The sequence below is a fragment of the Rutidosis leptorrhynchoides genome, chromosome 2 (assembly GCF_046630445.1).
Source record: "Rutidosis leptorrhynchoides isolate AG116_Rl617_1_P2 chromosome 2, CSIRO_AGI_Rlap_v1, whole genome shotgun sequence".
NCBI lineage: Eukaryota > Viridiplantae > Streptophyta > Magnoliopsida > Asterales > Asteraceae > Rutidosis > Rutidosis leptorrhynchoides.
The window spans coordinates 704,463,114-704,480,000 of record NC_092334.1 but is presented as its reverse complement, the minus strand read 5'-3'; the positions used below and the strand labels follow the sequence as shown (position 1 = coordinate 704,480,000).

The window sequence follows — 16,887 nt, the reverse complement described above, 5'->3', positions numbered from 1 at the left end:
CCTATACTTTTTATGTTTAGATTCATAAAATAGAGTTCAATATGAAACCATAGCAATTTGATTCACTCAAAACGGATTTAAAATGAAGAAGTTATGGGTAAAACAAGATTGGATAATTTTTCTTGTTATAGCAACGTGAAAATTGGTAACAAATCTATATTAATCATATCCTAGCTAACTTATATTGTATTATACATGTATTCTAATATATTATGTAATCTTGGGATACCATAGACACGTATGAAAATGTTTTGACATATCATATCGACCCATGTGTATATATTATTTGGAACAACCATAGACACTCTATATGCAGTAATGTGAGAGTTAGCTATACAGGATTGAGGTTGATTCCAAAAATATATATACTTTGAGTTGTGATCTAGCCTGAGACGTGTATACACTGGGTCGTGGATTGATTCAAGATAATATATATCAATTTTTTTCTGTACATCTAACGTTGGACAACTAGTTGTAGGTTACTAACGAGGACAGCTGACTTAATAAACTTAAAACATCAAAATGTATTAAAAGTGTTGTAAATATATTTTGAATATACTTTGATATATATGTACATATTTGTTACAGGTTCGTGAATCGACCAGTGGCCAAGTCTTACTTCCCGACGAAGTAAAAAATCTGTGAAAGTGAGTTATAGTCCCACTTTTAAAATCTAATATTTTTGGGATGAGAATACATGCAGGTTTTATAAATGATTTACAAAATAGACACAAGTACGTGAAACTACATTCTATGGTTGAATTATCGAAATCGAATATGCCCCTTTTTATTAAGTCTGGTAATCTAAGAATTAGGGAACAGACAACCTAATTGACGCGAATCCTAAAGATAGATCTATTGGGCCTAATAAACACCATCCAAAGTACCGGATGCTTTAGTACTTCGAAATTTATATCATATCCGAAGGGTGTCCCGGAATGATGGGGATATTCTTATATATGCATCTTGTTAATGTCGGTTACCAGGTGTTCACCATATGAATGATTTTTATCTCTATGTATGGGATGTATATTGAAATATGAAATCTTGTGGTCTATTGTTACGATTTGATATATATAGGTTAAACCTATAACTCACCAACATTTTTGTTGACGTTTAAAGCATATTTATTCTCAGGTGAATATTAAGAGCTTCCGCTGTTGCATACTAAAATAAGGACAAGATTTGGAGTCCATGTTTGTATGATATTATGTAAAAACTGCATTCAAGAAACATATGTCGATGTAATATATTTCTATTGTAAACCATTATGTAATGGTCGTGTGTAAACAGTATATTTTAGATTATCATTATTTGATAATCTACGTAATACTTTTGAAACCTTTATTGATAAAATAAAGGTTATGGTTGTTTTAAAAATGAATGCAGTCTTTGAAAAAACGTCTCATATAGAGGTCAAAACCTCGCAACGAAATCAATTAATATGGAACGTTTATAATCAATATGAACGGGACATTTCAGAAAGTGAACGAAGTTTGACTTGGAATCTGCAATTTCCATGATGTTCTTCAATCTGAATCGATGAATCACGAAGTACAAACAAGTGACAATGAATCCAAATCTATGCTCATTTCATCCTGAGATTGTCTAAATCGTTCTATACTCCTCGATTTGTGAAGTTTTCGAATGAAACATGAACTCGAAATCAAACTCTTCAAATTTGTTAATGTAAATCGAAATTGACGATGAACGTAGTTTAGGATTAGTATTAAGATCATGAATGTAACATCAATTTGTTGTAGGAATCATCTTTTGAAAGTATGAATTTTGATAAATAATGATGATCAACGTATCAGTGTATGAACCCTAATTGCTCCTGAAAAAATCTATGGAAAAATAAATTATGAAAATGACCAAAATACCCTTCTGCGTTTCTAGTATAAAATTAGGATTTCTAAGATGTGAGGCCCATATTCACTTATCCAATATATAGGGGCATGATCAATGGGGAAGTAACCAATAGGGGGGAAGCGGGGGGAAGCAATTTTTTTTTTTTTTCATTTTTTTGGAATTCTTTTTTTCCTGCATCTAAATCACACGAAAATATGAACATTTAGAAAAGACACTTCCTGATGAATGTTATTATTTAGGATGGAAAACGATCGACAAAAATAACATTCAAGATAATATTGTTCGTGAAGAATGTGAACGTTTTTTTTCCATGTTTTGTGAAGTAAAATTTAGCCCGATTTAGAGTTTAGGGTTTAGGGTTTAAGGTTTAGGGTTTAAGGTTTTGGGTTTATTCCATAAACCCAAAACACCAAACCCTAAACCCTAAACCCTAAACCCTAAACTCTAAACTGTTCGTGTTAAAAACTCAATCTAAATTCTAAATCTAAACCCTAAATCTAAACCCTAAACCCTAAATTTCTAAACCCTAATATCTAAACACTATAAACCCTAATATCTAAACCCTAATATCTAAAACCTCAACATAGGCTCGAAAAACACCATAAAAACACGATAATTGTTATATATTACTTCTTCGAGCGTTTTCCCGCAAAAATAAAAACATTTATCACAAAGTGTCTTTATTAAATGTTCATATTTTCATCCAATCTGTAATGTTCGTGAACAAAGTTTTTTCAAAAAACGAAAAAAAAAATTTGCTTCCCCCCGCTTCCTCCCGATTGGTTACTTCCCATTGATTCTACCAATATAAATATAGAGGGATAGTGATAATATTCACTTTGTCTAATAATATATTGGAGTAATTGTATAAATGATTTATAATATATATATATATATATATATATATATATATATATATATATTATATTAATGAAAAGTTAATATATAATGAAAAGTTATTTTCACATTTAATTCAAAAAAATAATTAATAATAAAATATATACCGAAATGGACACTAAAATGTATACGATGGACACCTCCATTAAGAGGCGGAAGTAGTAAGGGACAAGCGGGGGCACCCGCCCCCAGCGGATTCAAAAATTTTAGTGCAAAAGCTTTGAATTTTTCTGATTTTGCCCTCAAAGCCTTCATATTTTGCCCAAAAGTCTCAGTTTTTTGTCAAAAAATCTCCATATTTTATCCAAAGTCTTCATATTTTACTCAAAAGCATCTATATTTTTTTCAAAAAAAAATTGCTGCACTTCTAATTTTTTTTTTCCCGGTGAAAAAAAAAAAATTTCTATTTCCTCCACCAGCTCTACCCATTTTATTGTCGGTCAATTTTAACTTCCATTTTGAACGGTGAAAATGAACACCTAAATGGTACACCCTCTATGAACGTTGCCTAGTTGCAAACCAATTTTCAATTTCTTAAAAAAAAAAAAAAAAAAAAAAAAAAAAAAAAAAAATTAACGTTGCCTTGTTGCAAACCAATTTTCAAATAAGGATCAAATGTGTAAATATGTATAAAGGATGTTAAAGCGGATGGTGTTATAAATTAGGGTTTAATTTTTTCCGCCTACAGTCTGCTGACGCCATCAATATTTTCAAGACAGCTAACTAGGGTTTAAGAACAGAACACCTCACCTTTGCTGCAACTCAAAACCCTAATTTCACCATGAATTACAGGTTCCAGAATCTGCTCGGAGCTCCGTACAGAGGCGGCAACGTCGTCGTTGTCAACAACACACATCTTATTTCACCGGTCGGAAACCGTGTCTCCGTCACCGATTTAATCAAATCAGAAACCACAACCCTACCTTTTCAAGCATCATCAAACATTTCACGAATCGCAGCATCTCCGGACGGCGTATTCATCGTTACAGTCGATGATAACTCCCGGTGTCAATTCATCAATCTCCGCCGCCGCGTTGTGCTTCACCGGATTAATTTCAAAAAACCGGTGGCGGTTGTGAAGTTCAGTCCTGACGGCGCGTTAATTGCAGTCGCCGCTGGGAAATTAGTTCAGGTGTGGCGGTCTCCGGGGTTTAAAAAGGAGTTTTTTCCGTTTGAGTTAGTGAAAACTTTTGCTAATTGTAATGATAAAGTTACTGCTATTGACTGGAGTCCTGATTCTAAGTTCTTATTAGCTGGTTCTAAGGATTTAACTGTTCGGTTATTTCAGTTAAATCGGTTAAAAGATGCTAAAGCTAAAGGCTTACATTACAACAAACCGTTTATGTTTTTAGGTCATAGAGATGTAATTGTAGGTGTATTCTTTGGTGTTGATAAGAAAAGTAAACAAGTTAATAAGGTCTATACGCTATCGCGTGATGGGGCGGTTTTCGGTTGGGATTTTATTAAAAGTAACGATTTGGATGAACCAGAATCACCAGGAACTCCGGAACGTAGTGTCGAAGGGGACGAAGTTAGTAACGTTTCGAAGAAACGGAAATATGTGGATGTTAATGATGATGATGGTGTTGGAAATTGGGAGCTAGCAAAAAAGGATTACTTTAACCAATCGCCTGCGAAGCTTACGGCATGTGATTATCATAGGGGTTTGGAGATTCTTGTGGTTGGGTTTTCGAACGGTACATTTAGGCTTTATCAAATGCCTGATTTTGTTTGCATACATTTGTATTCGGTATCTCATCAAAAGATTACGACTGCTACGTTTAATGAACTTGGGAATTGGGTGACGTTTGGGTGTGCGAAACTTGGCCAGTTGCTTGTTTGGGAGTGGAAATCGGAGAGTTATATATTGAGACAGCAAGGACATTTTTATGATGTTAATACTATTGCTTATTCGCCGGATTCACAGCTTTTGGCTACTGGTGCAGATGATAATAAAATCAAGGTAACAAAGTGCTATTGTGTTAAACCAATCTAATAATCTACTTAAATTTTTGTTGTAATTAAGAGTTTTGATTGTGTGTATCAATTTCTGTTCAATATTAATCCTAGTATGTGTATAATTCGGCAACATCTACATCAGGTAACCTGCATGTATATAGGTGCTAAAGGTTGTCACTGCTTTATGTATGATGTGTCAGCCATATTAGTTGCCGGGTCATTAAAATGGTGCCATTTCAGGTGTTTACACGTTATATAAGGTCAGATACATGGTACAACAATAATTAAATTTGAGTGTGTTAAGACTCTAAAGAACATTACTACAACAACAACAACAACAACAACAACAACAAAAAAACCCAATACCACATAAGTGGTGTATGGGGAGGTGAGATGTAGACAATCCTTCCCCTAACCGAGATTAAAGACAAGTCATTTCTCCACCCAGAGTGAAAACACTCTCAAAAGTAGAGAAAGTCATCCCTCTCTCTATTCGACGGATAGAGAGATTGCTTTCGAATGGACCTCCGACCAATAAGTAGGAAAAAAATAATTTATAAAATGAAATTAAATTAAAAATAAAATTGAGACGTCATGAAAATGGTAAAATCAAATTTACATGGGTTTTAAATCCTGCCTGAAGTTTGCTTTAGCTCAAATATGGTCAGATACATTTTGGTATAATTTGCCCCTGAAAATTCATGAATGGTTCAGTTAAATAATGTTTGTAGTATGTTTGCTTGTTGTAGGTTTGGACCGTATCATCAGGCTTCTGTTTCATTACTTTCAACGAGCATACAAATGCAGTTACGGCACTCCATTTCATGGCTAACAACCATTGTTTACTGAGTGCATCTCTAGATGGTACTGTTCGTGCATGGGATTTGTTTCGTTATCGTAATTTTAGAACGTTCACTACCCCTTCTTCTAGACAGTTTGTTTCGTTAGCATCAGATCAAAGTGGGGAAGTAATCTGTGCTGGAACACTTGATTCATTTGAGGTATTGATTGTTTAAGTGTAGTTTAATATAGTGCTGACTACACTTAGTGAAAAATTGACATGGTGTTATTATATTATATAGATTTTTGTTTGGTCAATGAAGACTGGCCGATTGCTGGACGTTCTTAGTGGTCATGAAGGTCCAGTTCATGGATTGATGTTTTCTCCTACAAGTGTAAGTAATTGTTGCTTGATTGTAGTTTCTAATATTCCGTAAAAATAGATATATTGATCTGTTTTGTTCAAAAAAGTTTATGGTTATATGATTGTATTTGTTTTTTTTTAACCACAGGCAATTCTTGCATCATCTTCATGGGACAGAACCGTTCGGTTGTGGGATGTTTTTGATGGAAAAGGTTCAGTTGAAACATTTCAACACACTCATGATGTTCTTACAGTTGTTTATCGTCCAGATGGTAAGCAATTGGCTTGCAGTACATTGGATGGTCAGATTCATTTTTGGGATCCGATTGACGGCTTGTTAATGTACACTATCGAGGGACGTCGAGATATTGCTGGAGGACGCTTAATGACTGATCGTAGAACCGCGGCCAATTCTACTTCTGGAAAATGCTTCACGACATTGTCATATTCTGCTGATGGGAATTACATATTAGCTGGAGGAAGTAGTAAATACATTTGTATGTATGATGTGGCTGACCAGGTTAGTCAACGCAAGCTATCTATTTTGACCCATTACCTGACCCACCCATTTAGCTATTTCTGTATTATCATATATAAAGTGAAGGGTTCTAGCACCTAAGTAGCGATCGAAATACATTTAGGGTAGAAAGAATATGATGTATCCTATGAAGGGTATCATCTTATTTCTGTTGACCAGGCTAGGCTAATATGTAGATGTGGCAAAATGGACGGGTCGGGCAAAAGGTCATACGAGGCACTTTGCGGTACTGGTTAAATGATAGCAGGTTGACTTGCAGATTCCTTCGTTTTACCCACAAGTAGTGTGCCACTGGTCAAATCTGATACAAAAGTTATTTTCTCCATTAATAGGCACAGAAGGCTTTTTACATTAAAAATTCACTTTGGATCATTATTGGCCCGTTTGACTCATTTTCTTATTAGCTCTTCTTCTAATTTTTCATGTTCTCTCTCTTCTGGATAAAGCATAACCCAAATGGGACCCATTTATAAGTAAATGGGATGAAATTGAGACACTTATATGTTGAATTATGTTCAATCTACAGGTATTGCTCCGCAGATTCCAAATAACACTGAATCTGTCTTTGGATGGAGTTCTTGATGTGTTGAATTCCAAGAATATGACTGATGCTGGTCCCATGAACCTAATCGATGATTATGATAGTGATATCGATGATGGTGTTGATAAACAAACACGAGTCAAGGCGGGTTATGATCTGCCAGGTGCAATGGCTAACCGTGGAAGGCCTATTGTTAGAACAAAGTGCCTAAGAATTGCACCTACGGGCCGTAGTTGGTCAGCTGCAACAACTGAAGGGGTTTTAGTTTATTCAATGGATGATAATTTCATATTTGATCCCACAGATCTCGACATTGATGTTACACCAGAGGTGAGACTTCTTTTTTATGTAGTTCTGGTAATTTGATCAAGTAATCGCCTTCACTATGGCAACATCTCTAAAAACGGGATAATTACTTATTTAACACTTTACAACTCTTTTACACAATAATATCCTAAAAGTATCTTTAAACAAACTACCATTTTTTTATTTAATTTTTTTGCCAAAATCTATAAATTTGCAAAAATACATTAAAAGTTGAAAAACTATGGCAAGTCTACAGTTTACAAGAGAAGTTGACATTCTCCCAAAAAAGGCAAACTCACAAAAACCATTTCACCAAAGTAAAACTTCATTAAAAATGGTCAAATTGAGAAAAAACTGTTCAAAGCCCATCTCTGAAAATGATTGAGAAATTTAATGCTATTCTGTCAAAATGAAAACTAAAAATCAAAACTTGAGTGTTATTTTGTTAAATGGCTATTTGAAATTTGATAATAAAGTGGTTTTCGCCTTAAAGATTGGATTTGTAGATGATATTCCACTAATAGCAAATCTATCATCTTTCATCTTCAGGCAGTTGAAGCTGCACTAGGTGAAGATCAACCGAGCAGAGCTTTAATTCTTAGTTTACGACTGAATGAAGACGCTCTGATTAAGAAATGCATTATTGCTGTTCCGCCAGTGGACATAAAAGCCGTGATTACTTCGATTCCTTTCAAATATTTAAATAGATTGATTCAGGCTTTTGCTGAGCTTCTGGAAAATTGCCCACATTTGGAGTTTATTCTTCGATGGTGTCAGGTATCATATTTAATACACTCTACACATTTATATCCACTTCGGGAAATAAATTACACATTTTCTTGTATATTGCCTAATTACCTACATCGAACCTCTACCCAAGACACTCTACCTTGATCTTGTATACACTCTACCTTGATCTTGTATACAATGGGTTAGCGTGTGAAATTGAATATGTAGTGAAATTTTATTTTGTAGGAACTATCAAAATGCCATGGTCACTCGATTCAGCAAAACTCAAGGAATCTGCTTCCTTCTCTCAAGTCATTGCAGAAGGCAATTACAAGATTACATCAAGATTTAGGAGACACTTGTTCCTCAAATGAGTATATGCTTCGATATTTATGCACAACAAGCTCCAAACAATGATTTTATGAACAAACTGCGTAATAGCATTCGTAGGGAAATGATTTTAAACCAAGGGTTCGTTTCCCATTTAATTTGAAATATCAACATCAGTTTTGTTAGAAATGAGAGTAGGTTATGGATATTGTTGTAATTTCTTTCAATGTCAGATTTGAGTTTTCTTTCTTCTTCTTAATGTTGATGATTTTGTAATGAGTGTGCGAAGGTAATCTAGTTTAAGGTTCAAACAGATTCATATGAACACACAAACAGGTTTGAATTTGAGGGAAAAAAACATTGTAATGGATGATAATCAGCTTGAGTGCAATACTTTTGTGTTCTAAGAATGATACACTCATAGCTAACCCCTTTTGTTGAATATTTATTGGTCAGTCAACATTTGTAACTCTTGCAACTTACATGAAAGTATCACTTACATTTGAACTATCAAACTGATATTCACAAAGGTTATATGTGCATTTTTACAATACTACGGTCTAAAAATCCATTCTGGGTTAAGGTCCCTAAATATAGTGAAGCCCGAAGTCTCTTTTTGTAACTAAGTTTTGTAAATGTCGGCTATAAAATCGAAAACACTCTGTGCATGTTATATTCTTTTATAATGCACAACACATTGGTCGTAATTTATATGCACAATGAATCATGCATAATAACTCATGCGGAATAGTCGTTGAATCAAATGACTATCTGTAATCATGTGCAATGCGTGCACAATAGTCTGCACCAAATTTAAGACAGACTATGGGTATGATCAGATGAGTTGAGGTTCAAATTGGTGGCATAAGGTGACGAGGATTATTGTCATTTTGTCGATGTAAAAGCCTAGCAAAAAACATGACATTGATCGTGTAAGTCAATGAAAATCGAACCCGTGTGTAAGATTGTTGTTCATACTTATACTATAAATGTACTCATACTCATGCCTTGTGTACATCTTAGTGAGGACAGTCATCCGTGCAATAAAAGATAACAGATAACTTGGCCCGACAAAATGTAGATGAGAAACTAAATGTGCATACTTTCAAAATGTGAAGCACGAGATTAATTGATGTTATCCTCAACATATAAGGTTCGTAAAAATTGCTAATCGGTGGCATCTTACAGGGAAGTTAAATGATAAAATCGGGGATTAGTCAGCAAATTCGAGAATTAACCGTTAAAATTGAGGACCAATCAGAATGTTAATTAATTTTGACTTTGACCGATTATATCTCAAACTATATTCCAATACAACAGTTATAACTGTATGTTTCTAAACGTCTGTAAATTATGAGTATTTACTTATTACTTGTAATATTTTTACGAAAATATTTTTACTCCGATAACTTTATTTATTAGCTCGGCCCAAAATTAAAGTAAACAAGACAAATTTGACCTAAATACATTGATGATTAATGATCCAGTTATAAATCGGCCCACAAATTAAACCCATGAGAACTAAAATCCTCAACTTTGTTGTTCTATTCTAGGGTTTTTCCTCTGTATTTTGGTTATGACGAAAGAGAGTGCAAAAAAAGCTTTGATGATGTCATCTTTCACTTCAAACGGTGAATTCTTTGCTGCTATACTACCAGATGGAACCATTAAAGTAACATTATTCTTCATTTCTGATTTTTTGTATATTAATTTACATATATTCATTGCAAATTGAAGAACACGATGTTCTAAGTTGTAATTGTTTTAATGTTTATGGCTTTAATTTTCTTGTTTTACTGTTAATTGAGCTGCAAAATTGATAGAATTTGTATAAGAATTGATTTAATGTTACTATCTATATTCAATGATTGTTCTTTAGAGCCTTAAAAGCCTCTGCAAATAAACATCAGCTATATATCAAAATATTAAAAAAACAAATAATGTTTGGTTAAATAAGTATTAGTACTAGATGAATATCAAATTTGGATTGTTTAAGTTGCTTTAATCTTTTAAAAGCACATATCGAAGCCCCTTCAAGTTCTGTTTTTCGACGAGGACTCACATTTATGACTTTAAATGAGCATGCTACCTTTATCACTGTTTATGTTACGATTTTTGGATTTGTTACGGTTTTTCGATTATGAAAAGCTAATACCCTTTATGTATGTTAATGAGATCTATGTATGATTATCTGTAATGGTGATGTTTCACGGTTGAAGGTTTGGAACACGAGCGATGGAAATCTATTAGCCGAATGGAAGCGTTCAGATGATGAATATTCTGATATTCAATTTTCATGTATCGCATGTAGCTCCGTTGGAAAGAAGGTAAACACCTTGCAGCATAAATTTCGATACCACCACTCTAATTTTGTTGATATTATAGCTACTACATTTATTGTTTTCTATTTGATTTTTTGATTGTATAATTATCTTGTTTTTTGATTTTTAATAATAATCAGCGCAAAAAAGAAAAGGGTACTTGTTTGGTGGCGTTGGGAACAGACAATGGTGAGGTTTTAACTGTTGATGCTAGTGCGACTAACGCTGAGTTGAAGTGGAAATCATCTGGGCATCATCATGGGTATGTTAGTAATGTTCTTCTTGGTTATTTGCAATTTAGTTGCATTTATCAATTTTCAGGTTGGGTAATTATGATTATTATTTATTATTTATGATGATTAAGGTGCCTTTTGTTTTTTAAGATGTTTTTGTCTGAAAATCTGCGGACCATGTCTGTAAAGAAGATGTGGTCTGAAGGTCTGAATACTAAAGACTGTTTGTTTTTATGTCTGCAAAATAACTTAATCCTGTCTGCAACACTTAGAAGCACATTTCTATAACTGCGAGATTGCAGACAGAATAATACATTATTTTATCTTATGTCTTCAGAAAAACAAAAAGTCTGCATTAAAAACGTCTACGAGCACGCAGACATAAGACAATAAGGTCTGCAGACCGAAAAACAAACGACACCTAAGTTTGGTCAAAATAATCTGGATTTAAGAAATTGACTTTGAATTATTTTTGGAAAGATATAAATTGGTAGAACCTCTGATAAAGGAAAGAGATGCTGTGTATGAATCACTCACGTATTCTTCTGAATTATATGTATCTGCGAGACTCATTTGGAAAAAAACGATAGACGTAGGTATATCCAAGACTCACTATAGTAGTCCGTCCGGCTGCTCTTGCTGAAATCATTACTCTTCATTCTCCCGTGCTCTAGCAATTGCGCTCCCTAGACCACTACCATGTAGTTAGGTAGAGGGACAATCAATCCGGGAATCTAGGAATGAATGGGGATCCCCATCAATATCAAAATCAAAATGAAGAAAATAGAATGAAATATATTACCTTTCTCTCACTCAATAGATGTGTCTGGTCTAAATTAAAAAGTGTTCGCCAATAGAATGTATAGTATTTTAATTTCAATCATACTCATTGAATAACATATTTTTGGAGGTTTTATGTGAATAGTGAATACTCACTTTAGGTAATACTCAATATTTATCACTCTTATTTTAGCCGGATCTGTTAGAGACGAAATATAACCTTAATTAGTGTATTAATAATTTCGGCAAATAACATTTTGTGAATTGTGAACAAAATCTTGACATTCTAAAAGTATTCTTGATCTTCTTCATAGTAGTACCTTTGATGTGAATGCTCACTACCCTTTTACGAGTTATTCCTGAAATTCTGAACTTTTTTTGTGCAGAAGAATTGTTGCTCTCTCTTTCACAAAGAAAGGACACAAACTTCGTGTTATTAGTACTGATGGAAGAACATCGGAACTGAATTCCGAAACAGGAGAACTTATAAAAGAAATAAAAGTTTCGAAAAAATATATTTCTTCTGTTGCTATCTTTTCGGGTGATAAATTATTGGCTGCAGGAAGTTCCAAAATAAGAGTCCTCAGTTTGGAAGATGGGGATGAAATAGTGAAGTTTTCAACAGATGATGTATGTTATTATAACCTTCACCTATTTTAAGCACACCTTTAGGGTTTTTTTTCATGTGCGTTTTCAAAAGTGATTATGGTGACTATCAGATTATAAGTTGCTTAAAGCTAGCAATAACTATATAATTATTCATTTTTGAATATATAGACTTGAATTTTTATTAAAAGTGGTGTAGGGGTTACTTAATCAGCTTTGTAACATCTACAATAAGAATGATTACTAAGGTCAAACTAATCTTTGTACACCTTTTAATCCGATTCTAAAGACCTCCCTTTTAGATTATCCCATCCCCCCCACCCCCCCCAAACAACAACAACCTGAGTATTTAAAGTTTCTTTTTGGTCACTTTATCTTTTAGTATCTCGGTAATTAGAGTTTATGAAACGCTCCAACATGTGAATATATCACTATGGCAACTTTGAGAATTGCACATTTAAACATAATCAATCTATTCATATGTCGAAACACCCATTAATTAAGTTTTAATACCTTTTGCTATATCTTTTAGGGTTCTGTGCAATATATGTCTATGTTGGATGATATGAACGTCATCATCACATCTGGTTTTGGTGCCAAGAATCTTCAAGTTTGGATAAACGACTCAAACACTGAAACAGTAACCACTGGACCCGTTTTATCAATGAAACATCCTCCTTTAGCACTTGAATGCAAGAATGGTATCAATGAAGATGATTTAACCGTCCTATCCGTTGATGAATCCGGTATAGTTTATATTTGGAGCTTGAAAACTTCATCCGAAGGAGATATAGTTCCGACTAAGGTCAAAGTCGAAGCTAGTAAGTCCGGTAGCGCAAAAACCAAGAAACGTCACATATTAGCTGCGAGGTTGAGCTCAACTGCTGGTGATGACCAACTTCAAGTGCATATTGCTTATGGCTCGTTAAACTCTCCGCAGTTTGCTTTAGTCTCTGTTACTAGTCCCGGGGAAGACATTATCGTAAATGCTAAAGATGGTGCTCAAGAAAATATTGAAAACGTTGGAAATGGTATATGATTTGATTTTGCAACTATTTATTTTGTTCTTATATTCTACTTATGATTTTAACAATGCTGCCTTTATTTCACAGACCAAATGGAAGTAAGAGGCAAGAAACGAGCTGCATCTGAAGCACACACTGATAATGCTGAAATAAACCCTGATGCCAGTAAGTAAACCATTCACGTTATTGAACTCTAAAGTAATCAATTTTTTAAAAAAATTATAAATATCTTTGTTTCTCATGTTGATATAGATCACGAAGATTCTATGGTCGAGGTTCAGATTGATAACGAGTTAAACGAACCTACGATGGGTGAGAGATTGGCTAGCTTAAATATCTTGAATAATGAAGATGGGGTCCACGAGAAACCGGAAACGTCTCTTACAAAGCCTCCTAGTGCGGATTCAGTTCATGTTCTGCTTAAGCAAGCCCTACATGCTGATGATAGATCCCTTTTGCTTGATTGCTTATTTAGACAAAACGAAAAGGTCATTGTTTACTAACAGAAGTGTCAAATGACAATCTAATTTTAAGAAAATATATTTAAATTTTTTTTGTTTTGTTTCAGGTTATTACAAACTCGGTTGCGCTCTTGAATCCATCTGATGTTTTTAAGCTTCTTGAGTCTCTCATATCTATGATCCAATCCAGGTGGGACCTACATTTCCCTTTTTAGACTTTTGAGAACTAGAGCTAGCAGGGTCAAATTGTTGAAATTGGTCGGGTTGGGTTCACATGTCATAACTTTTTAAAGTTATGGTTTATGTTCGTAGCTCTCAACATAGTTAGAATTACTTTCACATAGTGACAATGCTTTTTTAGGTACTTTTATCGAACTTTGTAGTATCATGCAACAATTTATTGATTTTGTATTATATTGTGTCAATGCAGGGGTGCAGTTGTATCTTGTGCCCTGCCGTGGCTTAAAAGCTTACTTCTTCAACACGCTAGCAGCATAATGTCTCAAGAATCATCTCTTATTGCCCTTAACTCATTATATCAGGTAACAACTGTTATTAGCTGCATTCGATTTCCGAAAATGTGGTCAAATGTCAAATCTTTTTTATACAATGTTGAACCTCTACTCAATCTGATGCCAATGATCATAACAGTACCAACGTTTATTATTATTTTTGTAGCTTATCGAATCTCGAATTTCAACTTTCAAACCTGCACTTCAACTGGCAACTTCCCTAGATTTGCTATACACAAAGGTAAGCAACCAGACTGTTAATGTTTTTCTATTCATGCCATTATGATGATTATGATTATATTAATCTGTTTTAATTTTAATTTTATTCTTATGATGATTATGATTATATTAATCTGTTTTTATTTTTATTTTATTCTTATGATGATTATGATTATGATATATTTATTTGCAGACAATTGATGATGGAGTTGATGAAGAAGGGACAATGGAGCCAATTATATTTGAAGATGTGAGTGATGAAGAGGAATCTGAAGAAGATGGTGATGCTATGGAAACCGATGATGAAGAAGACAATGAAGAAGTTGAAGCAGTCAGTAATGTTAGTGATCTTGAAGAAGGAAGTGATGGCATGGTTGACTATTAGTATCGGGTTCGGTTTGAACTTTGACTTTTTTGTAGCTGAAGGTCTAAGTGTAAGGACCAAGTAACCAATTTTTGAAATCATGTTTAATTTAAAGCATCTTTATGCATACGTGTCAAATGGAACGTAAACTGAGATTGAACTATTTTGTAAGATTAAAAAAAATGTTACAATGAGTTGAGCGATCTACTTCCGATTATGTATATGTAGTGATAAATTTTTTTGACCCGACGAGTCTAGTTTTCTTATGATCTATCTGTTTGAATCAAAGTATGGTGTAGGCAGTGTTGTAAATCTCGTTATTTCTCCCCGAGATCTTGTTTTTGGAAGGCAGCCGAGACGAGTTGTAGATTTCCCGAGATTTCTTGGTCAACAAGGTCAAACTTGGTCAAAGTCACGATTTCTCGGATTATCTCGCTTATTTTTTGAATTTTCTCATAAAATCTCGAATTTTCTCACTCGTTTCTCGGTTTTTTTGTAAAATCTCGTAAAATGTACATAAATATACATTTATTTATTAATTTTTATATATATTTATATTGAAAAAACTAAAAAGTCAATGTCCGAGATCTCCTCGAGATTTTTTCGAGATGCCGAGATCTCTTCAAAAATGTTCAAACGAGATCTCCCCGAGATCCGAGTTCTCCAACCTTGGGTGTAGGTGTTAAGATAAAAATATGGTTCAAGTGAATCACAATTGCACCAACATGTAGTTTCTAGTGATAAATTCATTAAATTTTTTTATAGATTCACCATTCATGTATATCTATTTGTACAATACAATCTTGTAATGTAATTGATGGATGGATTTATTAAGTGTCTTCTAACCGCCGCTTAGAGCCTATATTGAATTCCAGGCAAATTTTAAAATCCATGAAAATTTGATTCTACCATTTTCATGAAGTCTTTTTCTATTCTTACTTTTATTTTATCTTTTTACCTATTCATTTTCAATTTTATTTTATTTATTCTTCTTTTCTCTATCTTTGTTTATTTATGGCCGGAGGTCCTTACGGAAGCAATCTCTCTATACTGGAATAGAGAGATGGATGACTTTCTCTTCCGGTGGATGAAGATTTTTCTCAACTTGTGGGTAGAGAGACGACTTCTCTTCTATTCTAGGGTAGAGAAAGGATTGTCTTCAGCTCACCTCCCCTATACCTCGCATGCGCGGAATTGGGTATTGTTGTTGTTGTTGTTTGGGAGAAAGGTTTTTGAGCATGTTGTAGTTGTAGGCTGACTTTGTATATGAGAAAGTTGATGCTTAGAAAAGTGTAAGAGTGAAATGTTGATGACGTCACGAGAGAATTATCAGTAAGTAACAAGATCCATTGATTTATATTGTTAGTAGCTATTGACTACGACCATAAAACACATTGCACAAATGCTAAATACTAACAAAACATTTGACATAAAACGCAAACACGTGAACTCACTTCTTTGTACCCTACAATCATCCATCAAACAATAGACGCTCTACTTGCATTTGATGACGAAGACGTGTGACATTCAGATGAAAATGGATCAAATAATACAAGCGAAGTAGTTCAAGTGTAACCAAATCAAGCAATTCGAAAATCCTGAACCACCAAACACCGTTAAAGAATAGACCAAACACCACCGAAAACCCTAAATTAACATAAAGAAGCCGAAAGTTGTCGACGACTACCACCCCAAACCACTAATCTAAACCTAGACTAGGAGATCCCCCAAAAACCACAATCAATCCTTCAAACCCATGACGACGACCGCACCAACAAATATAAAACAAACATTGAGCTTCTCCCAATCAGGACCAAGTCAAGAGTAAACATGTGAGGATGATGTTGTCTAAAACAATTCACCAAAGCAAACTGCAACATGTGAGGCACCGACGATGTCATTTAGAACGACCAGAAGAGGAAAGTGGTGTCAAAATTATAAAGGGTGGCAACACAATATTGTAACATCAAAACAGAGGATTGACAATAATGAAATATTTATTGCTATTATATGGTATAACTAGATTTATGAGTTCGTGCGTTGCACGTGG

General features: G+C 34.1%; 2 protein-coding genes across 2 annotated transcripts; both read left to right on the top strand.

The window, feature by feature from the left end:
* The first annotated feature begins 3,470 nt into the window (after nucleotides 1-3,470).
* Nucleotides 3,471-8,684, top strand: LOC139894154 (periodic tryptophan protein 2). Its single transcript, XM_071877351.1, has 7 exons — nucleotides 3,471-4,732; nucleotides 5,478-5,729; nucleotides 5,811-5,903; nucleotides 6,021-6,392; nucleotides 6,937-7,281; nucleotides 7,807-8,034; nucleotides 8,233-8,684. Exons 1-7 carry the CDS (start codon nucleotides 3,551-3,553, stop codon nucleotides 8,401-8,403), a joined length of 2,643 nt encoding a protein of 880 aa, XP_071733452.1. The 5' UTR covers nucleotides 3,471-3,550; the 3' UTR covers nucleotides 8,404-8,684.
* Nucleotides 8,685-9,866: 1,182 nt separating this feature from the next.
* On the top strand, nucleotides 9,867-15,031 carry LOC139894153 (uncharacterized). The gene is made up of 11 exons (XM_071877350.1): nucleotides 9,867-9,988; nucleotides 10,536-10,643; nucleotides 10,778-10,899; nucleotides 12,037-12,280; nucleotides 12,789-13,287; nucleotides 13,369-13,446; nucleotides 13,534-13,769; nucleotides 13,850-13,932; nucleotides 14,173-14,284; nucleotides 14,421-14,495; nucleotides 14,667-15,031. Exons 1-11 carry the CDS (start codon nucleotides 9,893-9,895, stop codon nucleotides 14,856-14,858), a joined length of 1,845 nt encoding a protein of 614 aa, XP_071733451.1. The 5' UTR covers nucleotides 9,867-9,892; the 3' UTR covers nucleotides 14,859-15,031.
* The last annotated feature ends 1,856 nt before the right edge of the window (nucleotides 15,032-16,887 follow it).